At 39.0% G+C, this 26663-nt stretch overlaps 1 protein-coding gene and 1 pseudogene across 1 annotated transcript in view; one reads left to right on the top strand and one right to left on the bottom strand.

Moving 5' to 3' along the window:
* DNAH3 (dynein axonemal heavy chain 3) overlaps positions 1–26663 on the bottom strand; it is a 241660-nt gene that overhangs the window by 178915 nt on the left and 36082 nt on the right. Inside the window, exons 13-18 of the mRNA XM_065924469.1 lie at positions 24182–24287; positions 23810–23988; positions 14405–14589; positions 13048–13171; positions 7140–7293; positions 6214–6358 (exon numbers count right to left, since the gene is read on the bottom strand). Coding sequence (XP_065780541.1) covers positions 6214–6358; positions 7140–7293; positions 13048–13171; positions 14405–14589; positions 23810–23988; positions 24182–24287 — 893 coding nt within the window. The remainder of the gene's footprint in view (positions 1–6213; positions 6359–7139; positions 7294–13047; positions 13172–14404; positions 14590–23809; positions 23989–24181; positions 24288–26663) is intronic.
* LOC136159049 (protein SET-like) lies at positions 15522–20538 on the top strand (annotated as a pseudogene).

Below are 26663 nucleotides of genomic sequence, written 5' to 3' on the forward strand. Positions count from 1 at the left end.
TATGCCAAGGAATGAGGCTCGGTTCAGCTCAGTCACTCAGTCGTGTCCGACTCTTTGCGACCCCGAGGACTGCAGCACGCCAGGCCTTCCTGTTCATCACCAACTCCCGGAGTTTACTCAAACTTGTGTCCATTGAGTTGGTGATGCCATCCAACCATCTCATCCTATGTTGATCCCTTCTTCTCCCATCTTCAATCTTTCCCAGCATCAGGGTCTTTTCAAATGAGTCAGCTCTTTACATCAGGTGGCCAAAGTATTGGAGCTTCAGCTTCGGCATCAGTCCTTCCAACAAATATTCAGAACTAATTGCCTTTAGGATGAACTGGTTGGATCTCCTTGCAGTCCAAGGGACTCTCGAAAGTCTTCTCCAACACCACAGTTCAAAAGCATCAATTATCCGGTGCTCAGCTTTCTTTATAGTCCAACACTCACATCCATACCTGACTACTGGAAAAACCACAGTTTTGACTAGATGGACCTTTGCTGGCAAAGTAATGTCTCTGCTTTGTAATATGCTGTCTAGATTGGTCATAACTTTTCTTCAAACGAGCAACTGTCTTTTAATTTCATGGCTGCAGTCACCATCTGCAGTGATTTTGGAGCCCAAAATAAAGTGTGTCACTGTTTCCCCATCTATTTGCCATGAAGTGATGGGACCAGATGCCGTGATCTTAGTCTTCTGAATGTTGAGCTTTAAGCCACTTTTTCACTCTCCTCTTTTACTTTCATCAAGAGGCTCTTCACTTCTCTTTCTGCCGTAGGTGTGGTGTCATCTGCATGTCTAAGGTTATTGATATTTCTCCCAGCAATCTTCATTCCAGTTTGTGTTTCATCCAGCCCAGCATTTCTCATGATGTGGCTGGAGCTGGGAACAGAATCTAAAAACAGAGGGTGTGTATACATATAACTGTTTCACTTTGCTGCACAGCAGAAACTAACAGCATCGTGTCTGCGCTGCTCCCCGGTCCGGGGCGTCTCGCAGTGGGGACCGACCCAGTCTCCACCTTCCCTTCCCTCCCCAAAGGAATCTTAAGAGTCTTCTGCAACACCACAGTTCAAAAGTATCAATTCTTCAGTGCTCAGCTTTCTTTATGGTCCAACTGTCACATCCTTACATGACTACTGGAAAAACCACAGCTTTGACTAGACGGACCTTTGTTGGCAAAGTAAGGTCTCTGCTTTTTAGTATGCTGTCTAGGCTGGCCATAGCTTTTCTTCCAAGGAGCAAGCATCTTTTAATTTCATGCCTGTCATCACATGTGTGATGTATGATGTCATCACATCACATCTGCAGTGATTTTGGAACCCAAAAAATAAAGTCTGTCACTGTTTCCACTGTTTCCCCATCTATCTGCCATGAAGTGATGGGACCAGATGCCATGATCTTAGTTTTTTGAATGCTGAGTTTTAAGCCAGATTTTTCACTTTCCTCTTTCACTTTCATCAAGAAGCTCCTCTTTGTTTTCTGCCATAAGGGTGGTGTCATCTGCATATCTGAGGTTACTGATATTTCCCCCTGCAAGTTTGATTTCAGCTTGTGCTTCATCCAGCCTAGCATTTCGCATGATGTACTCTATATATAAGTTAAATAAGCATGGTGACAATATACAGCCTTGATGTACTCCTTTCCCAATTTGGAACCAATCCTTTGTTCCATGTCCGGTTCTAACTGTTGATTCTTGAGTTGCATACAGATTTCTCAGGAGGCAGGTAAGGTGTTCTGGTATTCCCATCTCTTTAAGAATTTTCCACACAGTGGAAGGCTTTGACTTGTGATACACACAGTCAAAGGCTTTAGTATAGCAGAAGTGGATGTTTTTCTGGAATTCTCTTGCTTTTTCTATGATCCAACGGATGTTGGCAATTTGATCTCTGGTGACTCTGCCTTTTCTAAATCCATTTTCCCCACAATCTCTTCCAGAAGACAAGCAGAAATACTTCCTAACTCATTCTATAAAGCCAGCACTACTTTAATACCAAAAGCAGACAGAGGTGTTACAAGAAAACTAAAGATCAATATCTCTCATGAACACACATGCAAGAATCCTCAACGAAATATTAGCAAACTGAATCCAACTCATGTGTGTGTGTGTGTGTGTGTGTGTGTGTGTGTGTGTAAAATTATACACCACAATCATTTGGGACTTCTTCCTGGTATGTAAAGTTGTTTTCACATTCAAGTTAATATAATTAATCACATCAACAGGCAATTGAAGATAAGTCACATGACCATCTCAATAGATTCATAAAAAGCATTTGAAGAAATCTAATACCCATTCATATAAAAACTCTCAGCAAATGAGGAATAGAGGAGAACTTCCTCAACTTGACAAAGAACATATACAAAAAAACCTACAACTAACATCATACCTAATGGTAAGAAACTAGAATCTTTTCTGCTAAAATCAGCAAGAATGTCCCCTCTCACCACTCCTTTTTCAACATCATTATGTGGTAGTTACAGATAATGCAGTAAGACAAGACAGGAAATAAAAGTATACAGACTGGGAAAGAAGACACAAAACTTTATGCAATGACACTATCATCTACATAGAAAATAGGGAAGAACCAACAACAAACAGAAACCTCCGGAAAATAATTCACAGCTAGAGCAAAGTTGCAGGGTACATGGTTAATACACAAAAGTTAATTGCTTTCCTATATATTATTAATGAACAGTGGACTTGAAATTAAAAACATATCCATTTACATTAGCACCCTCCAAAACTGAAACACTTAGGCATAAATCTAACAAAATATGTACATTGTCTATATAAGGAAAACTACAAAACTCTAATGAAAGAAATTACGGAATAAGGAAATAAGTGCAGAAAAAATTAATGTTCGTGGATAGGAAAATTCAAAGTCATCAAGATGTCAGTTCTTCCCAGCTTGATCTATAGATTCAGCACAATCCCAATCAAAATCCCAACAAGTTTTTTCTAGATATGACAAAAGTGATTCTAAAGTTTATGTGGAGACAGTGAAGACTCAGAATAGCCAATATAATATTAAAGGAGAAGTGTAAAGTTGGGGGACTGTCATTATCCAGCTTCAAAACTTACCATACAGCTATGATAATCAAGTGTATTATTGGTAAAAGAAGAGACATATAGGTCAGTGGAACAGAATAGAGAGCCCAGAAATAAGACCCACGATAGTCAACTGATCTTTCACAAAGAAGCAAAGGTAATAAAAAAGAGCATGAAACTTTTCAGCAAATAGTTTTAGAATAACTAGATATCCACATGCAAAAACAAATGAATGTAGATGCAAACTGTACAGCCTTGACACAAATTAATCAAAATGGATCATGGACTTAAATGTAAAATGCAAAACTATAAAAATTCGAGGAGATACACAGCAGAGATACATAGCAGAAAAATCTAGATGACCTTGGGTTTGGTGCTAACTTCTTAGATACAAAACTAAAGGCATGATCTATGAAAGAAATGACAAACTAAACTTTATTAAAATTAAAATCTTCCGCTTTGTGAAAGACACTGTCAAAAGATTGAAAAGATAAGTCAAAGATTAGTAGAAAAAAACTGCGAAACACATATCTGATAAATGATTGCTGTCTGAAATATACAAAGAACTCTAAAACTCAACAGTGAGAAAACAAAGTTAATTTAAAAATAGGTTAAAAAAATGCTCTCAAACCCCAATTGTTTTAATATACACAATGAAATTTAAAAACATGTAACATAACTTTATATAAAGATATATAAAATATACATCATAACTCTTAAAGAAATGGGAATACCAGACTACCTTACTTGTCTCTTAAGAAACCTGTATGCAGGAAAAGAAGCAACAGTTAAAGCCAGACATGGAACAATGGACTGGTTCAAAATTAAGAAAGGAGTATGTCAAGGCTATATATTGTCGCCCTGTTTAGTACAACATGTGAAACCCCAGGCTGGATGAAGCTGGAATCAGGATCGCCAGAAGAAGTATCAATAACCTCAGATATGTAGATGATACCACTCTAAAGGCAGAAAGTGAAGAGGAACTAAAGAGCTTCATGATGATGGTGAAAGAGGAGCATGAAAGAGGTGGCTTAAAACTCAACATTCAAAAACCTAAAATCATAGCATCCAGTCTCATCACTTCATGGCAAATAGATGGGGAGAAAGTAGAGACAGTGACAGATTTTATTTTCTTGGACTCCAGAAATCACTGCAGATGGTGACTACAGCTGTGAACTTAAAAAATGCTTGCTCCTTCAAAGAAAAGCTATGACGAACCTAGACAGTGTATGAAAAAGCAGAGATATCATTTTGCTGACAAAGGTCCAAATAGTCAAAACTATGGTTTTTCCAGTAGTCATGTACAGATGTTAGAGTTGAACCATAAAGAAGGCTGAGCACTGAAGAATTAATGCCTTTGAATTGTGGTGCTAGAGAAGACTCTTGAGAGTCCCTTGGATTACAAGGAGATCAAACCAGTCAATCCTAAAGGAAATCAATCCTAAATATTCATCGGAAGGACTGATGCTGAAGCTCCAATATTTCGTCACCTAATGTGAAGAGCTGACTCATTGGAAAAGAACCTAATGCTGGGAAAGATTGAGGGCAGAAGGAGAAACGGGTGATAGAGGACAAGATGGTTGAATGGCATCACCAACTCAATGGACATGAGTTTGAACAACTCTGGGAGATAATGAAGGACAGGAAGTCTGGTGTGGACCAGCTCATGCGGTCACAAAGAGTCAGACATGACTTAGCAACTGAACAACAACAAATAAAAAGAAATACATGTAAATTTAACAAAACATGTATAGAATTTATATTTGGAAACCTACAAAACATTGGCAAAATGAAGTCAAAGAAGATCGAAATAATTAAATATGCAGTGTCCATGGATTGGAAGATTTCATGGCAAGGATGTCAATTCTTTTCCAAATTGATCTCTAGATGTAACACATTTCCAATTAAAATTCGAGCAGATTTCGTATATAAATGAATAAGCTGAATCTCAAAGTTTATACAAAAGATATAAAGACAAAGGTACTGCAAGTTGTAATAAAATTTGAAAAAGAAAATGGAATTTATATGACAGTCTCAAAAAGACAAAGCCGTAGTAACAATGAAGAGATCAATAGTTGCTAGGTGTTAAGGCTGTAGAGAGTGTGATTATGAAGGAGTAGTACAAGGAAGTTTATTGAAGTCATTGGAACTGATAAACAAAATATAAAAATTTTAAATATATTATCTCTAACAAAAAGACATGCTAAATTAAAAACACTTCCTTAACACCATAAATATTTTATGCCTCAAATCAATAAAAAGTATCATGTTTAAAGGTGACATTCTAGAAGAATTCCATTAGAATAGGAATAAGACAAAGGTGTTCATTTTAACTACTGCTTAATTTGGAAGTGCTAGTTAATACAGAAAAGTGAATTTTAAAAGAGGTGCGAAAGTAATAAATAAGGTAAAATATTCTAAATGTGTAGATACGATTGAGTACTTGAAAAACTAAAATGCATCCATAAAAATATTATTCAAAACTGAAAATTATTTAAATAAGGTGGTTTACTAATAGAAAAAAGTGAGAGAGCACATAAATAGACTTTAATATTAAACAAGGAATTCAACTGACCAATAAACATTAACTTCTATGAAAGGAAAAAACACTTTTTTGAGCAAAAATGTAAAGCTCTTACTTCTCATGTTTGTTGAAGGTATGAGGAATGAGCACTCAAATACTGCTAGGAGAATATTAAATTAAAACGTAACTTTTCTGGAAAGCAATACCAATAATAAAAGTAAATTCTAAAATCCTTATATTATTATTACAACCCTTTCTTCGATCTAGCCATTTCACTTCCAGTAATTTATCCTAAGAAAATTTTCATTATTGTATCCAGAAAATTGGCAAAAAAGGTGTTCTTCATAGTTGTGTTTATTACATTGAAGCACTGGCATAAAGCATCAGCATAATAGGGGAACTGCCATCTTATCCTCCCACCACTTGCCTCTCTGAGTTTTGAGTGGTTGCCTATTGTATTTTATCCTAGCTACAGGTCTGGCTTTTGGATCCCCACCTTCCATCGTTATCACATCAGAAAAATTTAACTATGGTTGCCTTAATCCACAGTATGAGAATATGATAAAATCTGAAGTCCCAGTCTTATTTCAAAACTGGCTGGGTTGATTCTGCTACCCTACTCCCATCCTGCCCGAGTAGAGTGAAACTGCGGCATACCATTCATCCACTCCTCTGACTTGGTGCTAAACTCGTAGGCTGTCACCCACAGCTGCTCATAAGGCACTTTGTTGGCCATCACAGTTTGCAGAAGAGGGAAGGTACTCTTCTCCTTTTCCAACAGCTCCTCCTCCTTATTGATCAGCTGCAGGGCAAAAGGGGATGCTGTTTATTGGCTGGGTGGTTCTCCTGAACCCTAGAAGCCACCATGGCAAATTCCTCAATGCTTTGAAAACCAAGTTGAGGAAGATGTACGTTCATCTGGAGAGTAAAACTGGAAAATAAGGTATGAACTCAAGCAAGAAGGTCTCTCTGTTACCTCTGAGGGTCATGGCACCTGAGATCAGTGAGTGAAACTTTACAGTAATTGGCCACTTGCCCCATCATCTTTGCTTCCACTGTAACACATACATATTCCCATTTTCACGAATTTTTATATGTACTTTAACTGTTAACACAAGGTTACCTTCTTGTGCTGAACTGCCTCAAAGGTTAAGAACTTTAAGGATTAAAGAACTTACTACTGTAGACAACTTCAGGGCAAGTTACTTAGCATCTCCAAGACTTAGTTCTCCCATTTTAAATAGAGAAAAATGAATATATAGTACCTACCCCAAAGATTTATTATGGATATTAAGTGATATATCACATATGAAGTCCTTTGCACATTATGTACATAATACATGCTTGATACATGTCAGCAATTATTCCATTATATTAATAACTCTTCTTTATGTACTCAGTGAGTAACAAAGCTGATATAATGTAGGGAGGTATGGGAAAAGGTAGTTGAAAGTACCAGAGAAAGAACTGGTCAATCAATCAACTAATACTATCCACCTGACAGGTGGTTAGGAAAACACATAACCAAGGACCAGAACCAACAGAGCAGTATAGTCATAAGTGCCCATCCCAAGACCCCAAACCTCAAATTCCACCAGTGCTAGTTCCAGGTTCTTTGAAAGCTCATTAAGCTTTTCAACATTGTTCTTCATTTCTTCTGTAGTCATCACTTCACGTTTCCTAAAACCTTCCAGTTCCTTGTTGTAGCCCTCAAGTTTCACTTCAAATTCTGAGCATCTGAAAGTAAAGACAACCCAATCATATTTGGATTTTCCATTTATTCAGCACTGCTCAGCCATATTCAAGTCTGGGGAGAATACAATCTTCTGATACAACAGATGTAAAACTTACAAACATATGTTATTATATATAATTTGTAATCCTGCCTCCCAGAGACAGCTGCTGTGAACCTATCGGTGGTTAAATATTTCCAGATGTTTCTCATACAGGTAAATGTATATAAAATGTGTATTATAATATATATGCTATATAATATATGTTGTTGTTTAGTTGCTAAGACATACCTGACTCTTTTGTCACCCCAAGGACTGTAGCATGCCAGGCTACTGCTGTCCACGGGATTTCCCAGGCAAGAATACTGGTGTAGGTTGCTATTTCCTCCTCCAGTGGATCTTTCTGATCCAGGGATCGAACTTGTGTCTCCTGCACTGGCAGCTGGATTCTTTACCACTGAGCCACCAGAGAAACCCTGGTGTGTATATATTTATGCGTATGTATATATAAGTGTGTGTGTATATATATATATATATATATATATATATGTATGTATGTATGTATAAAATTCATGCATATACATATTATTTATTTATCTGTTAGATATTTATTACTAAATGCCTAATTCCAAGAACTTCTCTAGGCATCAGAAATATATTTGTGAAGTACAGCCTTAAGCTCCCTACCCTTATGGAGCTTGTATTTTAGTCTGGGGAAACCCAAACAGTAAATATATATGAATGGATGAATGAATGGATGGATAGATAAAATCATACATAGATAAATATGAAATAAAATATTTCTGATAGTGATAAATGCTCTGAAGAAAACAGAACAGAGCAGAATGCCTAGTGGACAGAAGTGAGGCGCTACTTTAGTTAGAGTGATCAGGGAAGACTATTCCAGAGATTTATCTACTTCATTCATACTATCAACAAAGCAGTTCTCAAATTTACTTCTCCCTTTTCCTCAGAGGTAGATTAGCACAGTGGATAGGTTCTAGAGCTGGACTGACTAGTTCAAGTCCTCACATTGCTACACAGTAGCTATGTGACCTTGTTCAAGTCCTTTAAACTCTTTAGGCCTCAAATAAAACAGGGATAGGTAAAGTACCTACTCTAGTAGTCAATAAGCTAACATATACAAAATGCTCAAATTGAGCCTGGTACATAATAATCACTATAAAAGTGTTCAGTCTCATTCACTAGAATTTAAACTCTACCAATGCAGTTTTAATCTCCTTAATTCCTATTGAATCTCCAGCACTTAGAAGAAGCATCTGGCATAATACCATCAATATTCATTGAATGAATAAGGGGAATTTGCCATGGAGAACAACTATAGTAACAAATTTGGCTATTATCTTAAAAATACTTAATTTTGTTATGGCAGTTTTGATGTTCTTTTTTTTCTTAAAAATAATTTAAAAGAGTTAATTTTCAATGGTTTGATTTGAATTTATTTCTAACTACACTGTATGGTAAGTAGCCTCTGGTAAGGTCCTCAAAGAGCCATACCTCCTGGTACTTCTATCCTTGTATAACCATCCTCTTGAGTTTGGGCTAGAGCTAGTAACTCACTTCTAACAAAGAATATGGCAAAATTGACGGGATGTTACTCCCTCATTTTATAGGCAAAGGTAGTCTCAAGTTGGAGCCATTGGTCATGCTTGATACCTGCAATAGAATAGGACATCCTTCTGTTCTCTCCCTCCCGTCTTGCCTTATCAGGCTCCTTCTCATCCTTCAAGTCTCATTTACATGAGCCCTTCCCGGATTTGCCCTTTGAATGCAACCACTGTGCTCCATTTTCCCATTCTTTTCCTTCATAGAGTTTCTGTCTTATCAGCTTTATCTTCCACCTCCCATGCCCCTTTTCTTCTCTGTATCCTCAGAGAATAGAAATGGATACAGGAGCCCAAGAGGAAGGAAGGCAAGGTGGCTACTGCCTCTCATGCTTGTTTTTCACTAAAGTATTAAGGATTCAGAGATAGAAAACATTAGTTCAATGAGACACGTTGCACTAAGTTTTTGCTTTTGTTTTGTGATTTTATACTCTGATAGGTATTAATTTCAGAGAATATCCTAATTAGGAAAAAGTGCCATTCATTTACTCACTCATTCATTCATCAAAAGAGTGAGAACTTGCTGTTTGCAAAGCACTATGTTCTCCCTGGACCCCGGAACACAATCTGGGTACTCTCCCTAAGATACCTTTCTTTCTAGTCACAAGACGCACTCTCATGGCAAAGAGCAGCTCACATCCCTGAGATGTTTGTCATGTATATTCCAGGTTACTTTTAGGCCCTTGGAACCTACCACTGAGTGGAACAAAATGGGAGGAAAGCTGATTCTCCTGTTGTCCACACAATTATGTGCTGCTGACTGCCTTTTCACATCATTAAGATTCTTTTTAGATGTCAAATACAGACTTACACACAAAAATAAATCTCTGATAAAAGCACTTTTGAATTCTTCCCAGAGGGAAGTAGTATACAAACTCAGTGATTATAGTAAAATATTACCATTACCTATTACTTTACATTTCTCTTTTACAAATTTTATTGAAGTACAGTTGACTTGTAATATTATATTGGTCTCAGTTGTGTAACACAGTGATTTGATATCTTTATAGATCACACATTAGGCAAAGTTATTATAAAATATTGACTGTGTTCCCTATGTTGTGCATTACATCACTGTAAAATATTTTTTATAACTAACAGTTTATACTGTTTTAAATTTTTTATAATTGCTTAGCACATTACAATCTCTAAACTGCTTTCAAATCCATAGTATATACATACAAATAAGTATGTCATTAGTAAATAGTAGGTACTCGGGAAATTTGGTAAAGTAAATTGAGTTCTATTCCTAGGACCACCTGAAGTCTGTGGGAGAATATTGCAATAATTTTAAAATGTTATATTGGTGAGAATTCTGGCAAGAAACATAATTTACTCTGATGCTCAAAGAAAGAGACTTCAATGAAGGGACTACTTACAGAGGTGAAATGTGGATAGGGTTAAAGGAACAAAGAGAGGAGAATGAAGCATCCAGAGACTAGTAACCTCAGGGGGAAGTCACTATGATCCCTAGGCCTGAGGGGACAATGAGAACTGAAAACAGGAGGAGAAAGAACTGTCATCCAGGAGGAAAGCAGCTACTGGCCAGAACCCCAGGAACAAGGAGGGAGGGAGAGGAGAAGCAGCAAAGCAGCCACTCTCCAACCTCGAGAGGGCTTTCCACTGGCCCTGCCCGTCTGGATCCAACAGACACAGGAGCTGAAGGCTAGAGACTGCAGGAATCAGCCAACCACGCAGGGAGTGGACAGAGGAAGGCGGACAGAAATTGGGAGAGGGGGTGGGGACAACAAATGGAAATTGGCATTGAAGTAGAAAAAACTACTGTGACCTGGGAAAATAGGGTCAAGTCTCTTAGAAAGGGAAGGGGATTGTTCTCATAGAAGATGAATAAATGAGTATTTCTAAGCCCCCCTCGCAGGTTTTCTCAGGATTTATGCAAAAATGATGGACAGGAAGTTTAAGAGTTCACTAAAGAGAGGGCTGAGCCCAGGGTTGCAGGTGTCCCTAGAGCTGCTTCTCTGCTGAGCTCTGTGATTGAGAGCTCAGATACCAAGTGATGGGTCACGCTTGCATTGCCACTCCAAGAAGAAGTCTGGCACTTTCCTCTCACCATAAATGACATGTGTTCCAATTTCTTCCAGAGCCACCCCTCAGCTCTATTAACTTCAACAGCTACTGTGAATCGTCTTAGAGTAATGTTCTAGAAGTCCGCTCACAGGTAGTGATTTGAAAGTTAAGCAGTTAAGACTTCTTTAACTTAAAGAAGTCATCGTTAATGTGCAAAAGAAGCTGACTGCTCCTGAATGTCTGCCATGTGCTGGATATCGCTTAGGCACCATCTCAGACCATCTGATTTCATCCTTTAACACAATGACACCTCTCACAAAATCAGATGATCTAAGATTGGTTCTACTATCCCCATTTTCCAGATGAGGACACTGAGGCTCAAAAAAGATGAGTAAATTTGCTCCTGTTCATCTAGTTTTTAAAATGATTCTGCTTCTTGGTGAGGCATCAAAACCCAGTTCCACTGAAGGGGGAGGCTATGTGTAAGGGGTGAGGGGGTATAGGAGGACCCTATACTTTCTGTTCAATTTTTCTGTGAACCTAAGACTATTCTAAAAAGGAAAAAAGATGCTTGCTCCTTGGAAGGAAAGCTATGAGAAACCTAGGCAGCATATTAAAAAGCAGAGACATCACTTTGCTGACAAAGGTCCGTACAATCAAAGCTATGGTTTCTCCAGTAGTCATGTACAGATGTGAGAATTGGACCATAAAGAAGGCTGAGCATTGAAGAACTGATGCTTTCAAATTGTGGTATTGGAGAACACTCTTGAGAGTCCCTTGGACTGATTTCCTTTAGTCAGAACTAAAGGAAATCAACCCTGGATATTTACTGGAAGGACTGATTCAGAAGCTGAAACTTCAGTGCTTTTGCCACCCGATGTGAAGAACTGACTCATTGGAAAAGACCTTGATGTTGAGAAAGATCAAGGGCACGAAGGGAAGGGGATGACAGAGGATGAGATGGTTGAATAGCATCACAGACTCAATGGACATGAGTTTGAGCAAATTCTGGGAGATAGTGAAAGACAGGGAAGCCTGGCATGCTGCAGTCCATGGGGTTGCAAAGAGACACACCTTAGCAACTGAACAACAACAAAAACATTAGTTAAAAAAATAAGTTCTATTCATTGGGCTAAATTCTGGGTTCTGGGGACAGTAGCCATTTAGGCAGAGGGAGGAGAAGGCTGTAGGTAGAAACAAACATACACATCTCTTTTGTTGTTTTTCTGGGCAAAAGTTGTTGTAAAGATAGCAACTTCCTCTCTTGGGATTATCCTTCAGTGCAATCTCCCATTCTGTGTAGAAATCCCTGCTTTATCTGCCCCTTTCCTTTCTCCTGAGTATTAGCAAGGATTATGGAATCTAAAGTTGGGTACTGGGGGTTTCATGTGTGATGGGGATGGTAACTGGTATGAATTTGCTGTCCCTAAACAAAGTGCTCATAAATTGGTATGTTTATGTGTGAGTGTGTGTGCATGCATGCGCACATGCATATGTACACAAGCATGTCTTTGCCAGATACGTGATACTTGGCCCACTTCACTTGACATCATCTGACTTCTTCAGTATGTGATATTTTGTCACTGCATTAAAATCTTTATTTAGCAGTCAAACACACTTATGTGTCTAGAATAGAGCACAACACATAGTAAAAAGCCATAATACTCAATGAAAAAATGATTCCAGGCACATTAGTACTGAATGAGATCAGCTTCAAAACAGGCAATTTCTCAGCTACCAACCATGCTTTATTATCCCTGCCTTGATATCTCACAGATCCATGGTCTTAAATGTAAGGCTGACAATTTGCTATTATTATTGTAAGGCTGCTCTTATATGCTACTATTTTTGCCTTTTTCTCTCTGCAGGACTAAGTTTCAATTGTTCAAGGCAGGGAGGGAAGGCATTGGTTGGAGTTACTACAGTGAAGCAGGCTTCAAGAGAATATCCCTTAGCAGGAAACAAAAGGAAATTCCTTCTCCACCAACTGTCATGAGCCTTCACTCATGCATTGCTGGATCAGGGGCGGCCCTAGACAGAACTAGGAACATGTAGCATATTATAAAGCTGGATATCATTTCTTAAACATCAGAGTTTTCCTATACCTTTTAATGAGGTCCATCTCTGCCTGATCCCTCTTGCTAAGGAGAAGGTTCCTGCTGTTTTCAAAGATATCTTCAATCTGGTCTGGCCAGAGGAACAGAGTGCTGTTCAGTTTGATATCCTCTTCTGCAAAATACACACAGTCTGCTCAAGGACACTGCTCAGTTCGTAACAAATTAATGCAGCAGAATAAGAGGTCAACAGAAGTGAGTATGGGGTGGCAATTAATGAATGGGCCCATTATTGATGAGTGTTACCCAACATTTACTGAGCACTTACCAAGGGCCAGGCTAGAAGGCAGATGGCATGATCATCTTTGTTTTTATAGATGGGAAACAAAGTTAAGCCAAGTGGTCAGGGTCACACTGCTAGGAGACAGCAGAGCATATTTCAAACCCAGGACTAATCAACTCCAAAGCCTATGTTCTAACCACTATGCACTTCATTATCTTCCTAGGCTAGGTCTGAGTAGAATCTTAGCTAAAGTTTGGTACTATTCTTTAAACTATTTCACCTCATCTGAATTTCAGTCTGGGTTAAAGGTCAGTGGTAATATCAACATCAGATACCCTACCCATTTTATGGCTCTGGTCAGTGAAAATGCGCTGGGTTCCCTATGTACCCTTGGGAATTTAGCGGGTGGAGATCACAGTGAGGGATTCCAGTGTGTGTTCACATGGTCAAGAGCACAGCTTATGAATGTGCAGGTGGATGGTTATGGGACCAATTTTTCACTCCCACTCCCTATCTCTCCCTCCCATAAGCATTCCTCCCTAACCATGGTGAACACCAGATAATTCACAGGTATTTCCAGATGGAGAAAGGTCCTGAAATGTGACTTGTAGAGGTGATATTAGCTTTTCCTTCAGAACCTGGTCCTTACAAAGTTAGGTCCTTATTGTGTCCTTACTTGGCTCAATAAGCCATGAAGGGGCCCTGACTATTTCTTTCCTCTTAAAATATGCAGGAGCATGAAGGAAAGTGCCCTAGCTTCCTCAAAGGTAGGATTGTATTAAGATTATAGATGAATGAAATCTACCCATTTATAAAAGGACTCTGCATTTGAAAGAGACTTTTTTAGGAACACCATGCATAAGATGCAAAGACAGGCATCTAAGAAACAGACAAGTCCCTAGATATTTCTTTTTGTCTACCAATAAGATTCTCTTCATTTGATTCAAATTCCTCTGGATAAGAGTGTGGAATTAGTGTCTCTAATATAGAGACACACTTAAAAAGCAGCTCTTCTGATACAGATATTTAGTGGGAGGATTGTGAACTCTTCTTTCCCAGCTCCTTATATCTAAACATATAAATATATACATACATTTGCATGTACACACATGACATTGGACTTACGGGGCAAGTCTGCATAGTCCATCAAGAACTCCAGCCGTTCAGCTGCATCTCTAAGTTGCCTCCTGAGTTTGAACACGGTGACATCGCTGGATTTCTTTAAGAATTCAATGAGGAATACTAGCTCCCCAGTGTTGATAGGAATCTCACTGACTTTATCGGCAATGAGGCTGTACTGATTACAGATGCTACAGGGAAAGTAATAGCCATCATCAACATCTAAAATAACTTTCTTATAAAACCCATTATAGTAAGCAGACATGATTACTATTTGGAGATTAGAACAAGTTTTTCCAAATTTTCTCTACCTGCAAATTCTTGATGGATAATACTCACATGTATACCATATTTAGAAATAATAACAATAGAAATGGTAATAATACATGACATGTACTATGCCCTTTACCATGCACATTCTAATCACTGAATGAGTATTAACTCATTTAATTTTCACAAAATTTTTAAGAGTTAGGAACTATTAATATTATTAACATTTTATAATGGAAGAAATGAGGCTGAGTAACTTTATCCAAAGCAACACTATGTTTAGGCATCAGAGCCAGGATCTGAACCTGGTTTAACCGATTCCAAACCTTATACTCTTAACAAATAAGAGTTCAGTCTTATTTGGTTCAGTCTTGGAAGACTGAACTTTTCTAAGAATCTGTCCATTTCTTCCAGGTTACCGATTTTATTCAACATAGTTTTGAAGTCCTAGTTACAGCAATCAGAGAAGAAAAAGAAATAAAAGGAATTCAGATTGGAAAAGAAGTAAGATGACATGATACTATACATAGAAAACCCTAAAGATACTATCAGAAAATTACTAATAAGTGAAGATGACATGATACTATACATAGAAAACCCTAAAGATACTATCAGAAAATTACTAATAAGTGAATTTAGCAAAGTCAGGATACAAAATCAATACACAGACATCACTTGCATTCCTATATACTAACAATGAAAAATCAGAAAGAGAAATTAAGGAATCAATCCCATTCACCCTTGCAACAAAAAGAATAAAATATCTAGGAATAAATCTACTTAAGGAGACAAAATAACTGTATACAGAAAATTATAAGACATTGATGAAAGAAATCAAAGATTACATAAACAGATGGAGAGATATTCCGTGTTCCTAGGTAAGAAGAATCAATATTGTGAAAATGACTATACTACCAAATGCAATCTACATATTCAATGTGATCCCTATCCAATTAACAATGGCATTTTTCATGGAAAAATTTCACAGTTCATATGGAAACACAAAAGACCCTGAATAACCAAAGCAGTCTTGAAAAAGAAAAATAGAGCTGAAGGAATCAACCTTCCTGACTTCAGATTATACTACAAAGCTACAGTCATCAAAACCTATGATACTGGCACAAAAACAGAAATATAGAACAATGGAACAAGATTGAAAACCCAAAAATAAACCCACACATTCATGGGTACCTTATTTTTGACAAAGTAGATAAGAATATACAATGGGGCAAAGACAGCCTCTTCAGTAAGCGGTGCTGGGAAAATTGGACAGCTACGTGTAAAAGAATGAAATTACACTTCCTAACACCATACACGAAGATAAACTTAAAATGGATGAAAGACCTAAATGTAAGACCAGAAACTATAATAGAGGAAAACATAGGCAGAACACTCGATGACATAAATCAAAGCAAGATCCTCTATAACCCACCTCCTAGAGTAACGGAAATAAAAACAAAAGTAAACAAGTGATATCTGATCAAACTGAAAAGCTTTTGCACAGTAAAGGAAACTATAAGCAAGGTGAAAAGAGAACCCTCAGAATGGGAGAAAATAATATTGAATGAAACAATTAACAAAGGATTAATTTCCAAAATATATAAGCAGCTCATACAACTCAATACTAGAAAAACAAACAACCCAACCAAAAAATGGGGAAAAGACCTAAACAGAAATCTCTCCAAAGACACACAAATGGCTAGCAAACACATGAGCAAACACATGCTCAATATAGTTCATTATTAGAGAAATACAAATCAAAACTACAATGAGATATCACCTCACACCAGTCAGAATGGCCATCATCAAAAAGTTTACAAAACAATAAATGCTTGAGAGGGTGTGGAGAAAAGGGAAAGCTCTTGCAATGTTCGTGGGAATGTAAATCAATACAGCCACTATGGAAGACAATATGGAAATTCCTTAGAAAACTAGGAATAAAACCACCGTATGACCCAGCAATCCCACTCCTAGCCATATACTCTGAGGAAAGCAAAATCGAAAAAGACACATGCACCCAATGTTCACTGCAGCACTATTTACAATAGCTAGAACATGGAAGCAACCTACATGTCCATCAACAGATAAACGGATAAAGAAGCAGTGGTACATATATACAATAGAATATCACACAGCCCTAAAAAGGAATGCATCTGAGTCAGTTCTAATGAGGTGGATGAACCTAGAGCCAATTACACAGAGTGAAGTAAGTCAGAAAGAGAAAAACAGTTATCAATTATTAATGCATATGTACAGAATCTAGAAAGATGGTACTGAAGAATTTATTTGCAGGGCAGCAGGAGGAGAAGGGTACGACAGAGCATGAGATGGCTGGATGGCATCACCAACACGATGGACATGAGTTTGAGTGAACTCCGGGAGTTGGAGATGGACAGGGAGGCCTGGCGTGCTGCGATTTATGGGGTCGCAAAGAGTCGGACACAACTGAGCGACTAAACTGAACTGAACTGATCTGAATGGAGAAACAGACATAGAGAACAGACTTACGGACACTGGGAGGGGGGAGGAGAGGGTGCAACCTATGGAGATAGAAACAAGGAAACTTAATTACCATATGTAAAATAGTCAATGGGAATTTGCTGCAAGCCGCAGGGAACTCAAGCAGGGGCTCTGTATCAACTTAGAGGGGTGGGAAGGGACGGGAGATGGGAGGGAGGGGACACATGTACCTATGGCTGATTCATGTTGAGGTTTGACAGAAAACAACAAAATTCTGTAAAGCAATTATCCTTCCATTAAAAAATAAATAAAAATTAAAAAAATAATAGCTATCATAGTGTTGCCCTCGCCGTGAGGAGGAGGTGGAGGAGATGGCGCATCGAGCTGGAGCACGGAGCCTGTGTGAGGGAGCCTAGTCGCCTGCCCGCCGCCGCCGCCCGCTGCCCTCCGTAAGTCAGAGCCCGGGCCAGGCCGGCAGGCCACCCCAGCGCCTCCGTCGTCGTCAGGCCGCGAGGGCGGCGCGCGCCAGCCAGGAGGAGCGACAGCGAGCGAGCGAAAGTGCGCCGGGAGGGGGCGGCCGGACCGAGCGAGCGGCCGCGCGTGTGGCGTGAAAGGAAGCCGTGCCCGGCCCCTTGGCCTTCCCTTCTCTCCCCTTCCCCGTTCCCCGCCCCACCCCGAACGCGGCACCAGGTCGGCGCCGGCGGCCAATGTCAGTAAAAACGAGCTCAACTCCAACCACGACGGCGCCGACGAAACCTCAGAAAAAGAACAGCAAGAAGCAATTGAACATTGTATATCCTTGCCTCCTTTGTCGAAGATAAGGTGTCCATAGGTTCGTGGATTTATCTCAGACAACCTCTTTAACAAGTGGTGCTGGGAAAACTGGTCAACCACTTGTAAAAGAATGAAACTAGAACACTTTCTAACACCATACACAAAAATAAACTCAAAATGGATTAAAGATCTAAATGTAAGACCAGAAACTATAAAACTCCTAGAGGAGAACATAGGCAAAACACTCTCTGACATAAATCTCAGCAGGATCCTCTATGACCTACCTCCCAGAATATTGGAAATAAAAGCAAAACTAAACAAATGGGACCTAATGAAACTTAAAAGCTTTTGCACTACAAAGGAAACTATAAGCAAGGTGAAAAGACAGCCCTCAGATTGGGAGAAAATAATAGCAAATGAAGAAACAGACAAAGGATTAATCTCAAAAATATACAAGCAACTCCTGAAGCTCAATTCCAGAAAAATAAATGACCCAATCAAAAAATGGGCCAAAGAACTAAACAGACATTTCTCCAAAGAAGACATACAGATGGCTAACAAACACACGAAAAGATGCTCAACATCACTCATTATTAGAGAAATGCAAATCAAAACCACAATGAGATACCATTACACGCCAGTCAGGATGGCTGCTATTCAAAAGTCTACAAGCAATAAATGCTGGAGAGGGTGTGGAGAAAAGGGAACCCTCTTACACTGTTGGTGGGAATGCAAACTAGTACAGCCACTATGGAAAACAGTGTGGAGATTTCTTAAAAAACTGGAAATAGAACTGCCATATGACCCAGCAATACCACTTCTGGGCATACACACCGAGGAAACCAGATCTGAAAGAGACACGTGCACCCCAATGTTCATCGCAGCACTGTTTATAATAGCCAGGACATGGAAGCAGCCTAGATGTCCATCCGCAGATGAATGGATAAGGAAGCTGTGGTACATATACACCATGGAATATTACTCAGCCGTTAAAAAGAATTCATTTGAATCAGTTCTAATGAGATGGACGAAACTGGAGCCCATTATACAGAGTGAAGTAAGCCAGAAAGATAAAGAACATTACAGCATACTAACACATATATACGGAATTTAGAAAGATGGTAACGATAACCCTATATGCAAAACAGAAAAAGAAACACAGAAGTACAGAACAGACTTTTGAACTCCGTGGGAGAAGGTGAGGGTGGGATGTTTCAAAAGAACAGCATGTATATTATCTATGGTGAATCAGATCACTAGCCCAGGTGGGATGCATGAGACGAGTGCTCGGGCCTGGTGCACTGGGAGGACCCAGAGGAGTCGGGTGGAGAGGGAGGTGGGAGGGGGGATCGGGATGGGGAATACGTGTAACTCAATGGCTGATTCGTGTCAATGTATGACAAAACCCACTGAAATGTTGTGAAGTAATTGGCCTCCAACTAATAAAATAAAATTAAAAAAATAAAAAAAAAAAAAAAAAAAAAAAGGAAGCAATTGAACATATTGATGAAGTACAAAATGAAATAGACAGACTTAATGAACAAGCCAGTGAGGAGATTTTGAAAGTAGAACAGAAGTATAACAAACTCTGCCAACCATTTTTTCAAAAGAGGTCAGAATTGATCGCCAAAATCCCAAATTCTGGGGTAACAACATTGGGGAGGAGGATGAAGAGGCGCTGCATTATTTAACAAGAGTTGAAGTGACATAATTTGAAGACATTAAATCAGGTTACAGAATAGATTTTTATTTTTGATGAAAACCCTTACTTCGAGAATAAAATTCTCTCCAAATAATTTCATCTGAATGAGAGTGGTGATTCGTCTTCAAAGTCCACTGAAATCAAATGGAAATCTGGAAAGGATTAGACGAAACGATCAAGTCAAACACAGAATAAAGCCAGCAGGAAGAGACAGCATGAGGAACCAGAAAGCTTCTTCACCTGGTTTATTGATCATTCTGATGCAGGTGCAGATGAGTTCAGTTCAGTTCAGCCACTCAGTCATGTCCAACTTCTTGTGACCCCATGGACTGCAGCACACCAGGCCTCCCTGTCGATCACTAACTCCCGGAGTTTACTCAAACTCATGTCCATTAAGTCAGTGATGCCATCCAACCATCTCATCCTCTGTCATCCCCGTCTCCTCCTGCCTTTAATCTTTCTCAGCATCAGGATCTTTTCAAATGAGTCAGCTCTTCACATCAGGTGGCCAAAGTATTGGAGTTTCAGCTTCAACATCAGTCCTTCCAACGAACATTCAAGACTGATTTTCTTTAGGATGGACTGGTTGGATCTCCTTGCAGTCCAAGGGACTCAGATGAGTTAGGAGAGGTCATCGAAGATGCTATTTGGCCAAATCCATTACAGTACTACTTGGTTCCTGACATGGATGATGAGGAAGAGGAAGGAGAAGAGGAAGATGATGATGATGATGAGGAAGAAGGATTGGAAGATATTGATGAAAAAGGGGATGAGGATGAGGTGAAGAAGATGAAGATGATGATGAGGGGGAGGAAGGAGAGGAAGCTGAAGGAAAAGATGACTAATGGAACACTGATGGATTCCAATCTTTTTTAATTTTCTCCAGTCCCTGGGAGCAAGTTGCAGTCTTTTTATTTTTCCTCCTCTTGTGCTCAGTCGCCGTTTTTGAGGTCTCTTTTTTCCTTTATATGATGGTTCACAACTTATGTGGGGGGGGTGGAATACCTTGAGCAGAATTCAGTGGGAAAAGAATCTCTACCCTTTCTGTTCCAAATTCATTTTTATCCCTTTCTGTCTCAACAAAAAATATATATTGGTCTCTGCCCCCAGTTCCTAGCATCAAGCCCATGAAAACCATGTAATTTTATGGGTGATAAGAGTATCTTTCATTCTAGTGAGGTGACTCAGGGTGACTCCTGGATGAGGAGCTGGTTACTAGAAAGACTAAGCCATGATTAGAAGCTTGGAACAAATTAATGAAACCCAAGAAAAGGGTCACAAGAACCTTCAATTTACAGCTGGTTGGTCAGAAGCACAGAAGCACAACTCAACTTGTGACTGGTGTCTGAAATTATGAGAGACAGTCTTATAGGACTGAGCTCTTAACCTGTGGAAGCTGATGCTACCTCTGGGAAGACAGTGTCAGAATTAAGTTGAATTGCAGGGCACCCAGCTGAATTATTTGTGTGGGGAAAGTCCTCTACACATTTGGTGACCAGCAGTGACAAGAATGAAGAGTTCTCTATAAAAGTAAAGGAGACACACAGAACACACAGAGTAGGGAAGATGTGGATTTTTGCTACTCACGAGTTAGACTGAGTCGAGTCTTTCTTTTACACCCATTAACTACTAGACCCTCTAAAAGTCCTGAATATGGGTTGATGATATCAGAAATCTGACCAAAGTAACACCTGAGCAATATCCAGGGATAAGTTCAGCACAACAAACACTGTTTTCTACATGCATTGACAATATCATTTAAAATAAAGATCCAGGGGTCCTGTAAGCACAGGGCTATTCTCTGTCTGGTGTAGTGATGGCATAAGGGAGACCAATATATTTTGCATCAATCTATGGCCTCTCTACTTTGTTGTCACTTTTTGGACAAGATATTCCACCCCGAGGGGAACATACATTCAAACCAGAGGGATAATTTCTTATATCTCTACTCAGGGCCATGGAATTTCTGATCAATATTTCAAGTCATTGTTTTAGCAACTTTAGACCAATGCACCTATAGTGGAAATGGATGGCATGTCCACTTTATTACCAATGCACTTCAAGGTGCCTCCTGCCTTTATAGCCAGAGCATCCCCTTCCAGGGCACACCTATCACTGGAAACAGGAAGTTATGTCACTCAGCAATCACAGGACAAAAAAGTAGCAAGGCTGGGATGTGGGTTCAGAAGATTCAAACTCACCTAATTGGGCAAGTGAGTTTATGTTTTTTCTTTTTTCCTGGGCCTCTTCTCCATTCAGTAGGGTGTTTTATATCTGTTTTACCTACCTCATTGGATGGCTGAGAACAAATGAGTCAGAGTCACTATTTTCAAGGTAGAAAGAAACTTCAGAACTCAATCACTGACCAGGAGTTTCTGTTTCTGGGCTCTTAGAAATCCCCAGGTTTGTAATGAGACCCTTACTTTCATTTATATTAAAATGACCAAGGGAAATAATACATTTATTTTGATGGGGAAGAAAGCATGGACCAACCAAGGCACGATGTTGCTTGATTTGACAGGAAGTGAAAGTGAAAGTCAGTCATGTCCAACTCTTTGCAACTCCATGGACTATACAGTCTAAGGAATTCTCCAGGCCAGAATACTGGAGTAGGCAACCTTTCCCTCCTCCAGGGGATCTTCCCAACCCAGGGATCAAACTCAGGTCTTCCCCATTGCAGGCAGGATTCTTTACCAGTTGAGCCACCGGGGAAGCTCTGATTTGACAGGAACAAATACTTAAGAAAAAACAAACAAACAACAACTACCTCATGCTCAAACTTTCCAAAAGGAAGTGTCCTAGTAGTTCAAAGGCTGAAAATGTTTTACTGTCCTAGTCCCAAATATTTATTCTACAAGCAAAGGAACTGAAGATCCAAGAGGTGAAGCCAGAGAACACAAGTAAATGGAAGGCCTTGGATTAAAAATCAAGACTTTTGGCTCCCAAAACAGGAATCTCACCATTTCATTACTCAGTCAGAAAGTTGAATGCAATGGTGGAGAGTGTGGATTTGGAGTCAAAATGAACTAGGTTAAGCCCTGGATGTGCCACTTGAGGATCTCTTGGAGGCTCAGTTTCTTTATCAACATAAAGGAGAACAACTTCTTAGGGTTGGTGTAAAGACTGATTAGGTACTGAATGTTCAGAACACTTACACAGTGCCTGGACTATAACGTGTGCTGGAAAAATGGTAACTATTATCATCATTAATTTGCTGATGAATTTCTGATATGTAGTTTGTAAATCTTAAAAGTGCCATAAAATGCTAAATTTATACTTATCTACAAATGAATGATATATAAAATGATATTAATAATGATTATTAATGTTAAATCATTTTAGTCTATCATTTGAAGCTGTCTGAGAAAGGGAGCTAAAAATAACACACATTTTGTAACATTCAAATAGAAACAGAGTAGCAGATATTTACTGTCCCAGCATCTTAACATCATTTCTTTTTCTAGTAATCACAGCCTACGTCTTCTCGGGGTACCCTCTCTTTCCTTTTCTTGGTTCTCATGGTTTAGGTAAGGCTGACATCCACTCCAGAGATGAGAATAGTATCCAGATCTAAACCATCCTCTTGACTATGGTGTTTGCCTTGGTGCTGGCCAAACAATCCAAGTCAGGCCAGTGCCACACCTGCCCAGTGGCACAGCGTTGGAAAAAAGGGAAATCTTTTTTCCCCTGTGAATGAGAACCTGGGAGGATTAAATCTGGAGCTTCTGGGGCCCACAAACTGGAGAGAACCTGTCCAAGAATGAAGCTGACACAGTAGACAGCAAGCAGAGGGAGGGAGACTACATCCTAATTTGTAGTATTGAGGGCCTGAGGCTAGCAACTCCTATTCTTTTCAACATGCAGACTCCACATTTCTTTTTTACATTAGCCAGTCTCACCTCCTACCCCTTACAACCAAAAACATATTGAATAACATATGGCACGCAGCAATCCATGGGATCACAAAGAGTCAGACACGACTGAGCGACTGAACAACAACAACTCTAAGTCCCAGATAGTTTTCTCCTTATTGTTTATCATCTCGCCTGAGCCTAGAGTTCCTGCAACCCTCACTTTGGGGGCAGAAACAAGTTGAATTGGAAGTTCAGCCTGGTCACTGCTGGAAGGTGCAAGTTCGGTCCACTTTTTCATTCTCCCATTTGTGCCAATTATCCTTGCTATTTCCCTGCATGCAACAATAATACCTGGTGTTGGTGTCCCGGTTTACATCCACTTGGAATTGAATCAGCCGGTCTTTAAGATTTTGGGCTCGCTCACAGAGATCATAATTTAGGGTCATGGTGTCAAGGCAGAACATGGCCAAAGGCACAGTTATGTGCATGGATGCAATTTCATTTCTCCGCTTTTTAATGTTATTGATCCTCTGTAGAGAAGAGTAGATTCAGTAGTTTAATTTGTCTTTAGCCTGTATGCATTTGCCCCTAGTCTCATCCCCAGCCAATACAGTACAATGTTGAGCACTGTATATATACTAATGAAACACACTGACTACTCATTGGACTGTCTGTTGTACATGTAACCAAGATACAAAAAAAATGTCAAGTGGCATCTCCTACCATCACGAAATCCTCAATTTCATGATTTTCTTTCAGGAATGCAGTGATGTTTTGTTCTGCCGTGTTATCCAATAAGTCATCATACTTTTTGTATACATTTAAGTATCTTCCATATTGAAGAACATAAAATCAAACATACAAATACAGGTCACCAAATCAGATTAGTCAGAGTGGCAAACAAAGAGATAATATAAAAACTAGTCCAAACTATGAAAGAAATACAACATGGCAAAAGGCACAGTGAACTGGGAATTCAAAACTTTGCCTTCAAGTTCCAATTTTGCCACTTCTGAGCTACATGAACTTAGACAAAATATTTCTATTTTTCAAAGGTCAGTGTCCTTAATTTTAAGTGGAAATAACACCTCATTGGATTGTTGTAAAGCTATAATATAAAGCAATTAATACTATGCCTAACATACAGTAAATGTGCAATAAATAATACTTCCTATTCCTCCTTCTAGTTCTAAAATTCTATGTCTAAATTTTAAGATGAATATTTGGAACTAATGAACCTAAAGTCTATTGAACAGAATTAAGTTTCTCTCTGTCTGTTGTCAGATGATGTAAAAATGACTGGACAGATTTTCCCAAAATTGGAGGATGTTTTGGGATGCTCTGACTTAAAATATGTTCAAAATAAAATAAAGACGACATGGAGTAGGCAGAATTAACTTTGCAGAGCCCAGTGGCATATTTCCAAGAGTTGGCCAACACTTCAGAGACTGAAACTGAGATACAGAGAAGCTTCTGGAACTGTCAGTCCAGAAAAACAAACTATATATATAAGAATAAACAGGGAAAACAGAGGTTTCTAACAGAAGATCCTAGGTTGAATTCATGAGGGCAGAGCTTCCAAATCTGAGGCCATGGTTTTCAGAATAGACAAGCAGCTGTTCTCAACTGGAGGTGAGTTTGTCCCCAGGGGACATTTGGCCATGTCTGAACACATTTTTGGTTTTCAAAAGTGGGGAGGGTCCTACTCACAGGAAGAAGCCAGGGATGTTGCTAAATACCCTACCATATAAAGGACAGCCTCTTGTAATACAGAATTTTTTGGTCTAGTCTTTTTTGCTTCCCTTCCTTTTGTTCTCTTCTCTTGTGATTTGATGACTATCTTTAGGGTTGTGTTTGGATTGCATTTTCTTTTCTGTGTGCCTATCTACTGTAGATTTTTGATTTACAGTTTCCATGAGGTTTTGACACAGCAGCCTACACATATATACACACACATAAACTCACACAAGGCTGTTTTAAGTTGCTGGTATCTTAGTTTCAAATGCATTTCCAATATCCTGCAGTTGAATTCTCCTCCTCTCACGATTGCTGATTTTCATATATTTGTGTGTGGATGATTTTCCTTCTTTAGTGTATGTTTGCCTTTACTGGCAAGATTTCCCTTTTGTAAATTTCTTTTTTTTCTATTTGTGGGCTTTTTGTTTTTGCCTAGAGAAGTTCCTTTAGTATTTGTTGTAAAGCTGATTTGGTGGTGCTGAATTCTCTTAGCTTTTGCTTGTCTATAAAGCTTTTGATTTCTCTGTCAAGTCTGAATGAGAACCTTGCTGTGTAGCGTATTCTTGGTTGTAGGTTTTTCCTTTTTATCACTTTAAATATACTGTGTCACTCCTTTCTGGTCTGCAGAGTTTCTGCTGAAAAATCAGCTGATAATCATATGGGGTTCCCTTGTATATTATTTGTTGCTTTTCCCTTGCTGCTTTTAATATATTCTATTAAATTAATATATTCTAATTAATATTAATATATTAATATATTCTATTAATTTATGTCAGTTTGATTAATATGTGTCTCAGCATGTTCCTTCTTGGGTTTATCCTGTATGGGACTCTCTGCACTTCCTGGACCTGAGTGTTTCCTTTTCATGTTAGGTAAGTTATTGGCTATTATCTCTTCAAGTATCTTCCCATGTCCATTTTTCTCTCTCTTCTCCTTCCTGGACCACTATAATGTGAGTGTTGGTGTGTTTAATGTTATGCCAGAGGTCTTTGAGGCAGTCCTTACTTCTTTTCATTCTTTTTCTTTTATTCTGTTCTGTGGCAGTGATTTCCACCATTCAATCTGTTTTCCAGCTCATTTACTCATTCTTCTGCCTCATTTACTCTCCTATTGATTCCTTCCAGGGATTTTTCGTTTCAGTTACTGTATTTTTCATCTCTGTTTACTTGTTCTTTAAATCTTCTAGCTCTTTGCTGAACATTTCTTTTATCTTCTCAGTCTGTATATCCATTCTGTTTCTGTTTCTGAGATCTTGGATCATCTTCACTATCATTATTCTGAATTCTTTTCTGGAAGATTGTCTATCTCTGCTTCACTCAGTTGTTCTTCTGGGGTTCTGCCTTCTTTGTCTAGAACATATGCCATATAGAACATATGCCATCTCATTTTGTCAGACTTTCTGTGTTTGTGGTCTCTGTTCTGCAGGCTGCAGGACTATAGTTCTTCTTGTTTCCGGTGTCTGCCACCT

This window comes from Muntiacus reevesi, chromosome 2, assembly GCF_963930625.1.
Source record: "Muntiacus reevesi chromosome 2, mMunRee1.1, whole genome shotgun sequence".
In the NCBI taxonomy this organism is placed as follows: Eukaryota; Metazoa; Chordata; class Mammalia; order Artiodactyla; family Cervidae; genus Muntiacus; species Muntiacus reevesi.